At 33.8% G+C, this 18,159-nt stretch overlaps 1 protein-coding gene across 1 annotated transcript; it reads left to right on the top strand.

Moving 5' to 3' along the window:
* Positions 1-11,770: 11,770 nt before the first annotated feature.
* Positions 11,771-17,669, top strand: LOC127844641 (uncharacterized). Its single transcript, XM_052375046.1, has 11 exons — positions 11,771-11,963; positions 12,191-12,267; positions 12,784-12,855; positions 13,099-13,192; positions 13,382-13,476; positions 13,738-13,806; positions 14,056-14,215; positions 14,703-14,833; positions 15,274-15,370; positions 16,850-17,014; positions 17,294-17,669. Exons 1-11 carry the CDS (start codon positions 11,912-11,914, stop codon positions 17,554-17,556), a joined length of 1,275 nt encoding a protein of 424 aa, XP_052231006.1. The 5' UTR covers positions 11,771-11,911; the 3' UTR covers positions 17,557-17,669.
* The last annotated feature ends 490 nt before the right edge of the window (positions 17,670-18,159 follow it).

Below are 18,159 nucleotides of genomic sequence, written 5' to 3'. Positions count from 1 at the left end.
ATCAGTTTTGGATGCCCTAACCTGTATAGGTGAGAAGACTTTGAGAAGACTGGGGACGTGGGGCATGAGGAACAACTAATACACAGTAATTGACAGGTTCGTGTTGAGTCAAGCACAGAATTTTCTGAGCATTCATGATTCATTAGAATTGAAAAAAAATTCAATCAACCAGAAAAATCCAGTTGACCAACTTTGACTTATTTGCATGAACAGGTATAAAATAGTGGGTATTAATAGCTTAAGACATTATTGGCAACATGTCTGTTTAATTTATATTATCAATATTGTTAATTAAGCATGGAATATTAATCAAAATTGGGGGTAAAGTTCAATCGACCAGTATTGACCAGTAATGACAAATTTGGGAGTATTGACCGGGGCGGTTTTAACCAGTAAAAACCGCCGGTTAAAACCGGGGGCGGTCGATTGGTGCCAACCCTGGGTGTACTAAAGGAATACTAGAGGAATACATGGGATATTCTCAAAATCTTACACATGTTGTTTTTAATATAATTAAATAGGATCAATTGATGAATTAATTCAGTTTGTGTAAACTTGGGCTGGGTTGTGGAACTATAGTTATTTGTTGTTATACAATTAAATAGGGTACTAAGTAACTGTCAAAAAAACATATGCATTCACACGCATATAATTCAATTATTGGATGTCACTGATAATTTCAATTTTACTAGTAGGTAATTAAGACTAATTAAAACAGAATGGGACTTTCCTCGCAAAGTATTTCATTATTAATAATATAATACTATAATTAGCTAATGTAATCAAAACATATTGATATTTTAATAATTTAACTCAATGATATTAATAATATTAAAATTTTCCCCCAAAAACTAGGGCAGGAAGATAGGAAGGATTTTTTTTTGGAAAATCAACAGTGTTGTCAGTGTAAAATATTTGCAAAGCTTCTTCTGAGTTTGAACTTCAGTTTTGCATTTTGTGACCTGCAATATATTCTATGCTACTTTATTTCACTATGGTAAGTCATTAAAGTGTTATTTATTTTTCAACTATATAATGTGCTTATCTCATATAATGAATTACTACCCCATTTAAAAATGACACCTAATCTAAATTCATTAATACAATAGTTATAATTGTTTTATTGTAATTTGTAACATACTATTCCACTAAAAATGACCATCATAGAACATCAATGCCGTGCTTTTACTAAATTTTCAATGATTTCAATTATTTAAAGAAATAAATTTATCAGGCACTTATAAAAAATATATAATAAGGGTGTCAAAATTTAACAAACTGAACAAGTCAATTTGAACTTCTCTTGCAATGCAAATGGAGCCACTTGAAATATCAAATTGTTCCCATACTAGTCGGCAATATAACTATGACATTGTGTCTTTTCAAAACATGCATCAGACACACCTTCTGAAACTTTTTAAGCGGTTTTGAAAACGCTATTTCATTGCAAACTTTCGTCAATAAAGGATACATGTTGTTATACAACCGAAAGTGAAAGTTCTGTTTTAAAAAAAAATGAATAAAGAGCGAAATAGTTGAAAACTAACGAAAATTATAATTGATACTAACATAAGACCGTAAGACCGAACAAAATAATACTTAACTTTTAAATCATAACATGAATGTTTACTTATAAAGCAAATTCTTCATTCATCCGCGGACTTCTTTGTGTCGTAGTCATAAATGCCTCCAAATGGAGGTGCGTGATGCGTCTAAGTATAGAGGTGACAATAACGTAGTGACGTCACCATCTATGTATAGAATGACGAGTATTTAGTATATTGTCTACATGAAACGAGTATTTAGTATATTGTAACCTTCTATTATCCAAGATCACAGCTATTTCGACAGGAAAACGTGCCTCAAGAGATATTGTATATCTGTTCTGTTCTGTAGTAAATTCCGCGGAGATTTCGGCAAATTGGTATAAATAGGTATTATCGCACCTTTAGTCGATAAGCGTGTACACTAATTGAATTGTTTGGCACTAATTAAATTATCGGATTAAAATCACAGGTGGAAGTAACGTACCCAGGATAGTATTTTTTATTTGTTTTTTAGGAGCCCAATATATTCAAATGAATATATAAAATCATGTTTAATGAGAGAAAAAAATTGACTAAGAGCCATGAAAAAAAATCCCCATCCTCTGATATTGGAATCATAACAAGGTCATTAACTAGAATTTATCATAGACCTGTCTTCGCGGGCCGCAAAAATTTCAAAAACAGCTTTAATCCTAAGCATCCCTTGATCCTCCTATGGGCAATTGGAAACCTTTAAAAAAAAGTTAACTTAAAAAAAATCTGTCCAGCCGTTAACTCACAGTCGGTCGATAATCAAGCAATATTTCCAGTCCGTTTGTCAACCCGAATAAATGTTCGACAGACTTTCAAACAATATTTTTTAGTTTTTGCCCCTTAATCGATAGCTCGCGTCCTATTCCTTTAAAACAACGAGGCTTGATAAATAATGCATGCATATGCGTGTTCCACTTTACACAGCGGATTTACAGGAAAATCAACGCCGAGGGACTGAGTACCGCTTAACAAAAGCAGGGGGACAAATATCAGTTCTTCAGGAAGATTATGTCCCTTCCCCTTCCATACCTACCCGTGGAACAGATTGAACCAGTGTTCAACAGGCTGACGGAGGTCGCAGAAGGAGTCGGGGGTCCCGTGCTGCGTGTATGTGAATACATTGCCCGTACGTGGATCAACGGCAGTGTCAAGCGACCTCTCAATTGGTGCGTATTTAGAGAGGCGGTTCGCACAAATAACGACTTGGAAGGTAACTATAATATAAATAGCATTATTAATCTATAAGTAAAAATCAATTTACAATTTCACATAGGATATTATTAGTATATTAATATAGTATACAATATAGGTATTAAGCATGTGTTTCATAATAATGACGTGTGCACCGTGCGCACTAATATTTCCGATGTCTAGCGGTATATAGTTTATGTTCTTACGTACTATACTCTCTGAGAACATTAAAAATAAAATTTCCATTTGAAGATGTAAAAGACAACGCTTTGAAAAATGTGGGTGTTGTTGATCACAGGCACTCAGCATTACTTGCAATCCCCCATGCTAATCCTCTCCCCCATGCTGCAACCCCTTCCCAAAACCCTCTAAATTTTCAATTTGTTATACAAAATATCAAAACAAAAGTTAGTAGAACAATAATATTTTTTACTTATATATATATATATATATATATGATAAAACAATCTAGTATTTTTTTTGGTTTTATATTTTGTAAATGGACAATAAAGAGTGTTTTCGGGAGGGGGTAACAGCTGATGGGAGAGGAGTAGCAGAGGTCGGGGGCAGTAACTAATGCCGAGTGCCTGTGTTGTTGATATTAACGTCCACTTACTGAGGTCGCCGCGGGTAGTGTTCGCCTAGCGACCGGGAGGTCAATGGGTTCGATCCCCAATGTGTGAGTGTGCTTTAGATCTCCCGCATACACAACTAGTAACGGTTCTACCCAGGGATCGTCCACTGCGGAGTAAAAACCGTTAATTTTATACCAAAACAATTAGGTCAATAAGTGAATATTTAAATTGAAGAATTAAATAAAATCTGATTAGCGATTTAGCACTTATTTCTTATTGATTGTTCGTTTAATATAATTATGAGTACATACCTTCAGCTCAGAGTTCTTCTTGGTAGAACCAAGTTCCATGTCAAAAATTAAGTCTTAAGTTTGTCTATAAAATCTGTTTAAATTAGCCTAATACATTGTAACAAACACAAAACATGTTACCATCGACGTCAATGCGTGCTTTTATGGATAAATTCTCATAACAAAAAGTTGATAAAAATCGTAATCAAATCGAAGTTTTAAATAAAAAATTCAATCTATCTGACGGAGGTTCCGGAGACAGTCGGTGTAGCACGATTGGTTGGTTAGACATGAGATCCATCTTGCAGAGGATTTCGGAGATAGTCGATGTATACATAAGCATATTTTCAAATTCGGAATACTCGGCGTTTTCTATTGCAAAATCTGACATATTCTCGTAAACCGTTGACGTGTTTGAAACTTGGAGTAATATCATTATTTTGCGAGCACACTTTACCAAGTAAGTTGCTTTAATTTGAGAATTAATGACGCATTTATTTTCTGTTTGTGTTTATTTATGCCAGAAAATATTTGATGTTGCTTACTGTATCCATCAAAGTGCCGCCTGGATTCCGGGCGACAGCGTTTCCATGAAAAATCTCGTTATCAGTTACAACTTCCAGCGACCCGGAGGCTCAAAAGCTGTGAGTTGGATTATCGCAACTACAATGGCACTTTTTAAATTTTAACTGCGAACTAACACACTCCGAAATTTGAGGCGAACTGCCACACATTTTAACCTTCAATGGAGAGAATGACAACTAATTATTTTAACCATTATATTTAAGATGAAGCATTTATTTTAATTATATTGGTAAGGGTTATGCAAGCCAAACATATTTAGTCATGCCATCATCCAGAGGTAGACAAGGACTTCACTCGCTGTACAAAATTCTTATTATGCTTAAGCACATTCATATTCGGAAGTGACTTTATTCGCAAAAAGCGTGATACAATACAAATTTCCATCTCATTATTACATTCCGCCTATCTGATTATTATGTTCCGAATATTTATTTGTATTTCATTGCTTATCTTTTCGCGTTGCAAATATCCATATACTCGATATCCTACTTAAACAGACAGAGATCAAATAACTTATTTTTGGCCGCTAGGCTGATTATATTATAACTTATATATTTTAATTATTTTTAAGATCAAGTAAGTAAACAACACATTTGGTGAACGGTTTTCCTTCAATAACTTTTTTTATTCCTTCTTATACAATCTTGAAACAAAAAACCCGAAGGAAGCACATTAAATTAATATTGTTAATTCAAAACAAATAAGTACATTACCAACATAAGTTTATAATAATATTAACTGCTAACATGTTTAAGTTTGTTTACTTTTGAACAAAATGACAGTCACTCACTGCAAACATCATGCAGGGTCTCAATGAACATAATTTTACAGCACTCAAAGTGAAGTAATCATATTTACATTTTGAGGAACACATTTGTAAAACAATTTCAACTGCAATGTCTTTATTATTAGAAACATTTGATTGTAATGTTCATAATATCGATTTTCATGTTGCTCTCCAAATATAATTTAAAATTCTTATGTGCACTCTCGATAGACACATTTTATCTATCATTTAAAAGTCTATAACAATTCTTGTAGTAGTAGAAGTAGTAGTAGTAGTAGTAGTAGTAGTAAAAGTAGTAGTAGTAGAAGTAGTAGTAGAAGTATTAGTAGTAGTAGTAGTAGTAGTAGTAGTAGTAGTAGTAGTAGTAGTAGTAGTAGTAGTAGTAGTAGTAGTGTTGTAGTAGTAGTAGTAGTAGTAGGAGTAGTAGTAGTAGTAGTAGTAGTAGTAGTATTAGTAGTAGTAGTAGTAGTAGTAGTAGTAGTAGTAGTAGTTGTAGTAGTAGTAGTAGTAGTAGTAGTAGTAGTAGTAGTAGTAGTAGTAGTAGTAGTAGTAGTAGTAGTAGTAGTAGAAGAAGTAACAGCAGCAACAACAACAACAGGAGCAGTAGTAGTAGCAGTAATAGTAGTATTAATAGTAGTATGTAATGTTATATCAGAGCCTTGCCTGCTTTGACCAGCTATATATATGCGTACAGAATATTTACACATGTTACGCAACATTTGATTGGCTGACTAACTCGGGATCTCGAGATGACGAAAATTCTCTCCTCTTTTATTTAATGCACTCTGTCTTTATTTACTGCACCGCTCTTTTTTAATTGTACGCCGCTTTTATTTAGTTTTGCACTCGTTTTTTTCTATCTCGTGGCCACGACATAGCTAACTCGTGGCCACGAGATAGTAAAAAGAGGAGAGCAATTTAAAAAAAGAGAAGCAGCGCTCTTTTTTAATTGTACGCCGCTTTTATTTAGTTTTGCACTCCTCTTTTTTCTATCTCGTGGCCACGACATAGCTAACTCGTGGCCACGAGATAGAAAAAAGAGGAGAGCAATTTAAAAAATGAGAAGTGAATGTCACCTCTATGCCACCGTAAAGGTGCGCAGTTGTTCCATACTCATTACACAAGTCATCTCGGGTGCTCTCCCCTGCTTTGTAGCAATTGCAATTAAAATCCATCTTAATATATAAAGAAGAGTACGTGTAGGGCGAAATTCAGTTCGTCCCCTGACATATCTCAACACGTTTCAAGTAGGCGAACATGTCTTACGATATCACATATACTATAAGGTAGTTTCTGTCGATTTCTTTTCGACGTAGGTGTTAACGCTCACGTTTGACCTAGATTTATCGCGATTATGGAGACAGCGTGAATAAAAAAAGTCAGGCGCATTATTTTCATTAAGGAAATGCAAATTACTGGACATGTTTTACTAAAATACAACCATTATTATTGACAATAAGCAGACTATAAAGTTAAATGATACTTTTGTAATGGTACATCATATCGGTGTACTATCTGTTTTCTTTTAAAATTTCTCATTGATAGATGCATGTTTTTATATGCAAGAGATGTTATAACCCACATTTATTGTAAAGTTCTTCACGCCGGGTATGCGGATACTTTGATAACAGATGGTACTTCGATAACAGAGAACAACAAAAGCCACGCACGAGAGAAGAGTTCTTCAGCTTTTTTGCATTTATGATCTGTTCATTTGGTTTTCAGACACGTTGCATTGTTTGGTCGATTAATGGTAAAGCACTTGGCATTTCCAAGAAAGGAATTCGCAGAAACACGGTGGATTATATAACAAAAAACCGATCAAATTCCATCGATAAATAGCATGAATTGGATGATTAGTACATACATGTATTTCAACAAAATAAAAATACTTGGAAATAACCAAAGAACGAGCTTAATTTTCGATATAAAAGATCAATATGTCCATTAATGTTACATCATGTTACATTTTAGTTTACTAACGTATTTGAGAAAATTCCAATGTTTAAAGAGTTGGATGTCAAATTTTCATGGACACTTCTTTAACCGATCATCTCAATGACAATGGCACTTCTATTCCCGATATAATAAGTCGACACTTTTACCAAATTTTATTTACTCTTTTTAGTGAATCAGAAATGCATAAATCGATGCGGAATACTGCTATAGTAAGCAGGCAATACAAACTTATGTACTGAAGTAAATAAAAAACGAACTAGCGAGACAGGTTCCTATCCCTTTGGAATATGATTATGATTTTGTATAAATGTGAAAGATAAATGTGAAACTAAGTCGATATGTCTGATGGGTACGGTCTATATGACCATATATTTTTCCAGTTTTCAAGCCGCCCAACCGCTGGATCTTCGCATAGTACACGAGCTTAAACAATTTTAACTAACGTTCTTTGTAGCAAACTGTTGATCTAAAGCAAGTGTGTCCTAATAAAGGTACTAAGATAATTTACTTATATATAAGGTAGCATGTCATGAAACATCACTCTGCTAAAACTTCTACTTCGAGATAAATATCAGCAGCCTCGCAGGTCCGAAATTCGTATAACTCAACCAAAAAAGTGATGTAGGTTAGGTGAATCGAGCTAGCTAACGTTATCGTTGCGTAAAGGGAAGTGCTTCCTATAAGCAGCTCTCAAGATAAAGGGGGTTTTCGATTTTTTTTTAAATTTTGTGGCTATTCATTAGTATCGTCTTGTTGATGCGATTCTAATGGGCATTAGATTTTATGAAGAACAATGGTGTATTTACCGCTTTAAGACCCATTCGCTCCCGTTATCTAGCGGTGTGCTATTAGTAAAATTATCGTGTTGATCCACATGACCCGTTGTATTTTCATCTCTCTGAAAATCAAGTTACCACTAAAAAACAAGCTCATTATGTAGACCATTATTTCCGGTCGTCACTCGGAATACATTACTTCTAAAATAAACATTTGAATCTTATATAAAAATTGCAATTATAATATTAGTTGTATACAAAATAGTAATCTGATTTTTGAAAACGAACAACACCATTGGTAATATTTCACATGTGTATGTAATGTTTGGTAAGAATAGCCATAATATACATAAATGCATTTCAGGTATAAGAATAAACTCGGTTATCAGAGTGCCCAATTTGTTGAAAGTCCCTGTTATCCGAAGTGTCCTACATCGGGAACAAACGTATCCGCAACTTCATGTATACCACCTTTAAAAAAATGCTCAATCTTCGTTTATATTTCATTGAATACTATCAAATTTTCAGTATTTGAAGCACAGTCATTACTCTTCATGATGGAAAAGAAAACAATTTCTTGAAATATGTCTAAGTAGTTTTATTTGGTTGAAATGTTTACTGTTCACCAAGTACATGCTGTTTTCCGATCAAAGTTTATATTTTGGGGGAAAAAATCTTCAATTATACCGTGAACTTTTTTCTTTACAATACCAAAGGAAACAGCATTTATTAACTCGACCATGTGTCTTTTCTCAAAACTCATCTTCATGACAAAAACTGAGGAACTTACATCTCGCGAGTGGCTTTTGTTGTTCTCTGTTATTGAAGTGTCAGCTGTTATCGAAGCATCCGCATTACCAGCGTGTTCTTGTGTGCTTACGATGGTTAATGTAAATAATGATTCTACATTGCCTTAGTTAAACTAATTTTCTATAACGGAGTTATTTAATGATTGTCTAATGGGGTAATGTAAGCCTATAGGAATCATTTATACATGTTAATTTTTGTATTAACATAAATATACACATTAGTTTACTTATGTACGTTTGAAAATAAGGCATTTAATTTATTGTTGTAAAACTGACAGACCTTCAATAGTTTTATTAAATCATATCATACCTTATAATGTTATAATTGTGTTGTAATATTAACTGCTAAAATAGCGGCCGTTTAAAACGGTACATCAATGACTCTCTTATAGGATATTAAAATGTCCAGTTCCTTCTACATAATCTGGCCTTTAGGCAAGATTTCTCTCAGACATTCTTGACCAGAATCAATCCTTTGACAGTTTTCGTTTTTCTGGCCGTTAAAGCTTGTGCGTAGAATAATGCGATTGCAAGAATACTGTCGATGTAAAGCGGACGCGATTAAGTTCGGTATGCTTGGAATATTACATGCGCATATTTTAGTGTAGTAATTCTTAGTATTTGGATATACAAATATGTAAAGCAACAACTAATCCATATTTATCCGCTAATTCATTTTAATAAGGGCCTGTTCAATGCCACTAAAGAATAATTAAGTATGCTTCTTTTATAAAACAATCTTGTTGACTTTTAAACTACGAAAGGCAATGTTCTTGTTTTTAATTGTAAATATTCACGATTGACCTGGTGTGTTACTAAAATGGTATTCCGACATCATCATTGAAAACTAAGGATGGGAAAGCAACAGATGATGAAATAAACATACGTGACTTATAACACTAAACGTGACGAAACAAGCACATCTTATTAAAATTGTCCGATTATAATGTATCTTCTGCTCAAAGACTTGTCCTTTCCGTGTTTCATGACACAGTCGCATGTTAAACAGATACGATCTCTGCTGAGGTGTTTCATGACACAGTCGCATGTTGGTGTTCATGACACAGTCACATGTTAAACAGGTACCATCTCTGCTGAGGTGTTTCATGACGCAGTCGCATGTTAAACAGGTACGATCTCTGCTGAGGTGTTTCATGACACAGTCGCATGTTAAACAGGTACGATCTCTGCTGAGGTGTTTCATGACACAGTTGCATGTTAAACAGGTACGATCTCTGCTGATGTGTTTCATGAAACAGTCGCATGTTAAACAGGTACGATCTCTGCTGAGGTGTTTCATGACACAGTCGCATGTTAAACAGGTACGATCTCTGCTGAGGTGTTCATTATTTTTTGTATGAATATTCGAACTATTATTTGACAATTATTGGAACATTAAACAATAAAACTTTATTTAGGAAATAAAGCTGTATACTTAAAAATTCAACGAATTCGAAGCGTAATCGGTGAGTTTTTTTATAGATGATGGGTTGATTGATTGTATGGTCTATCTGTACCGCTCACCTAAATCACAGACTCGCGACCGCCCATCACTTATACAACAACATCTTATGCACACAATTGTGCTTAAAATGCAAGATAAAACTGCCGTTCATACAGCACGCAAAATCACAATCTTACTTGAGAAGCGACACATGTGAACAATGTCATATTGTCTGCAATAACGACACAAGGGAATCAACATTCCAAGTATAGCTTTTGAGTAAAAGCAACCATGAAAACCGGACATATGAATATTATGCATGTTATGTTTATGTTATCAAAATTTAAGCATAATTTTGTCAAATAACGTATTATAAAAAATAAGTAAGATATTCAATTTGCGTGGATAGTATTAACGGACACCACCATTTAGGCTCAAATTATAATTATTAGTATTGAACTTAAGTCGGCGTGACTGGCACATGCCCTCTGCATATCATCTGACTGATCTTAAAGAGGCCTTTTCACAGTTTTTGGCATGTTTTGAAATTAGTCATTAAATGCTTTACATTGATAAATGTAAACATTGGATCTTAAAAGCTCCAGTAAAAAAAATCAAGAATAACATTTGAAATAGGAAAAAAAGTAGCCGCAGTTTGACTCAAACCAGTGACCTCCGGAGTCCTGGAGTAACCTGGAGTAAAACGCATTAGCCCGCTCGGCTATTCTGCCACGCATACTTTATTAAAGTATTTTATGCATTATATGAGCAATCTTCGTAGTTTCACAAAATTTAACGACAACAACAGAACTCTCCAAATTATTCAATCGTTTCGCGTTGCAACGCTTTATAATTTTTAGGAGTTTAAATCGTCAAAAGATGCATTTATTGGCTATATTAGACCATGGTAAATGTTTAGTAATACTGTTTCCTCACAAATATCATAACTTAAACGAAAATTTGCGAATCTGAAACAACTTTTTTCAATTTTGGCAATATACCAAACCGTGAAAAGATCCCTTTAACGCTGTTTCATAGTAGACGGACAGTGGACAAAGGGCAATCTTATTCCCCTCCCCTCTCTAGCTTAGCAATTAATAATGTTAATTCCATAGGAAAAAATAATCTACTAAAGTGATAGTTTGATTAATTTATCATTCATGTCACATGTGAGTATTTCGGTTATATGTCTCTTTGACGAATGTTTCACATAGAGAAATATCGATATACTTAACTATGTGTGCAGAATGTCTCCAAGAAATATCCGCACATCAAGCATAGCTGCACCATTATATGGAGAAATGACATGATGTAACTTTAAACAAATACATTTTAATGGTGGGTTTTTAAACCACACTGCAACGTTTGCTGGGTAGTAACATATGATGATGAAGATGACGTAGATTGTGAGATATAGATTAATAAAGAGTTAGAAAGACTCATTTCTAGGATCGGTTTCAGATGAAACATGATGGAGCTTATACTATGAACATTTTTTTTAATCGTGTAAAATTATGGCAATTATAATTGAGTAAAAAACAAAAAAGAAGAACACAGATTCAGAATGACTACGGTTTATTTAAAATTGGCTTTGTTGCGAGCGTGCGTGCGTGCGAGCGTGTTTGTGTGATTGTGGAAGGATGGGATAAGGGAGCATGCACGCGTCTCCCCTTGTGTGTTATAAACCTGGGCTAGCTTTTTCAATACATCTTTGTGTCATTATCACCCCCTATGTATAATTGAACGTCATTCAACTGTAGGGAGACTGTCTTTAAACAAACCTTATCAGCGCATCTGGCCTTATTTATAAAGTGTTTGAGATAATTCTATTCAGATAGCAAATATCGATGCTACGAGCAAAGAATTAAGTTTCTATCAAGGTGATATAAAATAGTTCAAGTACTCTGCAAGTACCATGCGTTTGCTACTTCTCATAACAGTACTGTGGAAATTCCCTTTTTATAGAGGTAATTATATAAGCATTTAATTAATTGAAATGGTTTTATTCTAAAGATATTATAGTAAAATGTTTTATAATACATATGCGAAGATTTCTAACCAGACTTATAAAATGTAAATAATTGTATTTTAGCTTGCTTATTTCTCCACGATATGGGTTTATTTCATGTGCAATTGTCATAATGTGAAGAACTATTTTAATGATTTGAACTACATTGTATTTCACCTTTGGAAGCCCTGACGTGTTTAAAATGCGACGACGTTGTGCAGCCACGCCACTGCACAACGGTCATGACCTGTCCAGATACTGACGTAAGCATTTCAGACTTCACATTTGTCAGATACAAAATATAAACATAAATATAAATAAATAAATAATAGTAATAAAACTAAATAAATAAATATAAATAAAGAAAATAATAAAAATATATGTAGTAAATAATTTCATTAGCACGTTTTGCATCATAGTCACATGCCCTAGATTTGATCCACCCAGCTGAAATCAATATAATAATTTGATTTTATTAAATTGATTGCGTGCACTCTTTTCGTTCTGTGTATACTATGTATCTACCATCCTACTATGTGAGTAATAATTTTTGACTTTGGTATTAATTTTGTCTAAGACATTTCCATCTTGAGGCCCGTTTTAATTTTGAAACCTTGTAATAGGCAGACATAACTACGTGTAACATTAATTAATTAATAACTAATAATAATAATACAAAAAATATGTTTATTATTATAAACTGACTGTAACCTTTGCATCGATGATTATAAAGTATTTGTATATACAGTTATTTAATGCAAACCAATTTGTATGTGTAGGTGTGCTTTGTTGAAAGAAGAATTAATTCGTTTGGTGAAGAAGGCTACGCTCTTGGTTGTATGCGAGATCATGTATGTATAGTAATGGCGAATCCATTTCTTTTATATCGCACGTGATGTAAACAAACATAAAAATGTTAATATTTTTGTAACTGTTTCTGCAAAGCCCCTGAATCGGAAATGTACTGGATATTCAACATATTTAAATAATACACATTGTCTTGACTGCATATATCAGTAAACTTAATTCTTTGTAAATTAGAGCGTCGATTTATTTAATCACGGTACCATTAAAATACCTTCGTGTATACATAGGTGTGCAGAAATATAACATCAATATCGTCGACAAGTCGCTGCGCACATTGTTGCATTAAAGATCTGTGTAACCAGGAAGGTTGTGGCGAACCAGGTATGTCTTACATTTTTAAAAAAATCTAAATCTTCGTTCATGTACAATTAATATGACGTGACGTAAATTGTATTGGCTTGTTATAATTGTGTTTTCGCATATTAAATTAAAATGTTAAATCATTGATGAATAAAACTCATGCCTTTGTTGGTGCTACCATTTTCGGGGTTATGTGCTTCATTTTGGAAGGTTATCCTGATTCTCGGGGTCCCGTATGTTACAACTGTTTAGACGCAGTACCCGAAGGTCGGTGTCATCAAATTGAAATATGTCGACAAGGCGAGGTAACACTTCATACACTCAAGAAATATGTAGTCAAGAAACATCAAATAATTATTGATGGATTTACTTCGTTAGAAGATAAAAATGCTGTTTCTTAAAATTATTTGAACACGTTTATAATTGTTAAAATATACTTTTGTTAGTCTCTAACTCTCTATGCACACAATCATCATAAAAAGATGTTACTATGATAATTTTTTGTATTGCACTGTTTAAAACATACATATATTACAGTCTATCATAATCTGTTCATTTGTATCTAGATATGCGGCGTCAATGGCAAAGGCATGTTTGGAACAACTGTGTTTGCATCGAAATGCATTCAACAAGAAGTATGTACGACCCTCAAATTTTTCATTATGATAAAAAACAAACAAACCATTTTTTATTAAGCAGTTTGTAAGCGGATGACACTTAAGTATTTGTGATATAGGAATGCATTTAACAACGATATATAATGCATGTGTTTACAATATAACAATTTAGTTCTGCCGCGTCGATACCGTCAACTACTTATCATGTGTTAGAATGATTCAAAGAATATAACAAATACTTAACTTTTAAAACCCGCATATTTGTAGAGCTGTGGCGCGCACCATGGAATAGACATAATTGGAAAACGTGGTCAGATGTCAACGATACGAGCATACGACGTTCACGACTGCTTTCAGTGTTGTTATGCGGACCTTTGTAACAGGAACTGCAATAACAACGATTACATAACTTATGCACATAGTTCAGGTGTTGTATTATATCAAATACATGCATAAATAATATTATGTATTGTTAAGTTAATATTCATTTAAGAATTATTTGTATGACATTGTTCATGTATTGAACACCGACATTACTTCTGTTTTGAAACATTGTTGCTTCATCTTAACAAGTCGTTTTGCGATTCAAGTGGATGGTCAATGGGGAACGTGGGGCCACTTGGCAATATGTAATGGCAATTTTAATCAAATAAGATCACGGTCGTGCGACAATTCAGCTCCGGCAGATGGTGGACGAAACTGCATAGGTCTTGCGGTTGAAGTTACACATTGTTCAGTTTGTTTGGGTACAGCTGTTTCATTTGTCAACAAACTTAAAGTATAAAATAGGTCTGCATAATTAAATACATTGTATAGACCGGTCATTGCAAGATAAGATTTCAATCCATTCCCACAGGATATAAGACTATTTGAGAAAAAAAATAATAATACAAATAATGTGTTGATCGTTAAAGCAAAAGACTGTTCCGAGTTGTTGGTTCATGACGCGAGGCTAAGAAGTGGCGTGTACACCATCAATACTCCTCTCACTCACACACAGGTACATGTGTACTGTGACATGGACACTGATGGAGGAGGCTGGACGGTATGATCAGTTTAATGAATAACATTTTACCACCGCTCTTGTACACAGCAAGGTACATATTAACCGTGATATGGAGACAGCTGCAGATAGATGGATGGTTTTGTCAAATTTAATCATAAATTAAGTATCACAACCCCTTTCACGTACACATAAATACAGATGTACTGTAAACTGGAGATCGAGTGAGGAGGGTAGACCGTAATATCAGTATAATTATAAATGCGACATCCCCACAAATCCCATTCACACAAATACACATGTCAACTTTAGCATGGAAACGGAGTGAGGATGATTGGCGCTACATACTTTTTAAATATTAAAATTTCACAAGAAGCGTTTGCATATAATTTGTTATCGCTACCCATATATTTTCGTATTTTGTGAATCCAAGTTCCCAGTTTATAGATGTGTGAAAATGTGTTTACCATCATTTTTTCCAGATATTTCAAAGACGTTTCAACGGAAGTGTTGATTTTTACCGAAACTTTAGTGACTATGAAAACGGATTCGGCAATGTGGCTGGTGAATATTGGCTAGGTAAATTGTATGAATACATACACCAGTTTAATTTAAAGAACGAAAATTAACATTATTATATTATAATATCAATAATGAACGTGGTTTTGAAAGATGTCATGCATAGCTATAACTTCCTCCTGACATAGACCCATTTAGTAATGGGATCGACTAAATGTTATGCGCGATAGACTTAGCAAGTTGTATGAATGTCTTATTACGTCGTGGGGACTTCTAATTATAATTTTATTAAATATATTTCGGAATAAAAAAGTTTGTGATAGCATTTACGCTTTTTGAATAACATCTTCCTTATAAATAATACCATTTTTAAATACACTCACTTAGATTGCTCCGTTAATTGAATGCTTTACTGAGCGTCCATTGGCCATTACAGTTATCCAAATGTGCACGTACACTTCCGGCACACACAGATGTTTACATGCACGTAAAGACTTGCCCGTATGCACCTTTAAAAAAAATCATAGAAAATATATTGAAATCCCATGTGCCACTGTTTAATATATTTATTCATCTGGTCATATGTGAATTTCAAAACGATCAAAGAACGAAACTAAGAAATATTCTATATACGATTCACGTGTTTTTGAAACAACTCTTCTAGAGCATTTGTTAAGACAGTGGCATATTAGATTTATTTACTGCATTTGTCATTATAACCGGTATCTCATACATGACGAAGGAAAAATAGTCTTTTTCAGTTGTGTTATCATTTGGTTGTTACTCCGAGGTTCACAAGTTTGTATCCGGGTGTGTCAATAACTTGTGCTGTTATACCGCAATAAGCTTCGTTTCAAGAAGGGTATATTACTTGCATGTACAAATAAGTGCCTATATCGATGATGAACCGCTGAAAATGTATGAGTAGGTACCTAGACTGTCTTGATGAGACTGAACAACTGTGAAACGGCGAATATCCGTACTAACAAACCACTGTATAAATATTTACAACGCTCAATCGTCAGAATCCAATCTTTATCAAATACGCTATGGTTCTTGATCGACCATGAGAGGATTCTTATGAAAACTTCGTTCTCATTAATTTTACATCAGGTGTTTTATTACATGACGCGATTTAAAATCAACTCAACGTTTGTGCGGTGTTAGCCTTTGTTGGTTTTAATGTTAGTCTACCAAATTACATGTAGATTTCTTTACTTTATGGGATTTTTAAGTTCCTATTATTTCATTAGTATAAGTAAAAATGTGCCTTAATAACCTGCTTTAAAATACAGTCTGAAAGCCAAATCTTCCACGGGATATAATGGAGTTATAACAAAACATCAAGTGGACTTTGACAACTATCGTTTTAGATAAATGATTTCGTTTTTCCCCTCATTGTTACATCTGTTCAATATTGTTCTATTGTGTTTAAGGGCTCTAAGCGGAAGAAGCATTTGGTATTGTCTAGTTTTTGCACTTACATTTTATTGATATTTATGCAATTAGACTTCAAATAAACGTTTTGGGATTTCTCAGGACTTAAATACATCTACGAAATAACATCAAACGGTTCCTTTCAACTTCGCGTGAACATAACACATGGTGATGGAAGTACAGGTTATGATGTATACAGCAATTTCAGTCTTCAACACGGAACAAACTATACACTTAATCTTGGAGAAAGTGTAAAGTCACAAGGCGGTAATTATTGACTTGTTCATGCGCATGCGTTTGATAAACTGTTTTGTAGCTGTTTTGCTTGTTTTATATTTGTTCTTTTGTGCGTTTGTTTGCATGTTTTTGATACCTACATTCGTTCAATTGCAATTTGAACCATTTTGCTGCCTGTAATAATGTACCAGATTTGTTCTTGTAATGCAAAAGTAATATATTAAAGGCTGTATAAATCTAAGCCTCAATCTATAAGTATAAATATTTTATATCAAACGATACATTTATGATTTGCTTTTTATTTTCCAGTTGATTCGAGTTACACATTCTTCACAAGCTCGGCACCTGTTGGAAATGCCTTCAGTACGTATGATCATGATGTTGACAACTATGCGACCAATTGTGCCGAAAAGTACAAAGGTGGCTGGTGGTATAATGCGTGCTTCACAAACATAAACCTTAATGGCTTGTACAAACCTGGAAGCGATGATCGTACGGTTATGAGATATGACATGACGATTGGACTTACTTCGAGCACGATTATGTTTAAAGACACGGTCCAGAAAGCATGATCCGGGTACAAGAATCCGTGATTTTTACTATAAGAAAGTCAACTTATTTTAAAATATTTGATTTACTGCCAGCGGCTTTCCTTGTTGTAGTCATAAATAAAATCCAACACGAATTTTTGTTAGAAATGTGTTATCATTTTCTATCTCATGAAAGGCTAAATCTGAAATGCACTTTTTAAAATGAAAGGAAATTTCACAAGCGTCAAAATGGATATGTGCTTCTTATAGAAAGTCATTTGCAAAAAATATGAATCAAATCATAATTGAATAAATAAACTAATACATTGTAATTATTCCAACACAATTTTTTAACTTGCTGGTTATTTTCAAACTTTTGTTTATGAAATATAAAGCACTATCGCATAGACCATTGCGCTTAAGCGAAAATATCAACACATTTTATAAATAAATCATGCAGCTGGATTTCCGGTATTTTAATCTTAAAGGGACAGTCAACCAGATTGACGAAAAAAGAAAAGTTCTAAATTACCATCATTTAATGCTTGATATTGATAAATTTAAACATTTGATAAAAAAAATCTGCAGTAAAAAAAACAATACAACTTAAAAATGTAACCCTCAAAAGGGCTTGAACCACCGACC

This window comes from Dreissena polymorpha, chromosome 9, assembly GCF_020536995.1.
Source record: "Dreissena polymorpha isolate Duluth1 chromosome 9, UMN_Dpol_1.0, whole genome shotgun sequence".
NCBI lineage: Eukaryota > Metazoa > Mollusca > Bivalvia > Myida > Dreissenidae > Dreissena > Dreissena polymorpha.
The sequence above is the reverse complement of the archived record's forward strand: the minus strand, read 5'-3'. Positions and strand labels throughout refer to the sequence as shown.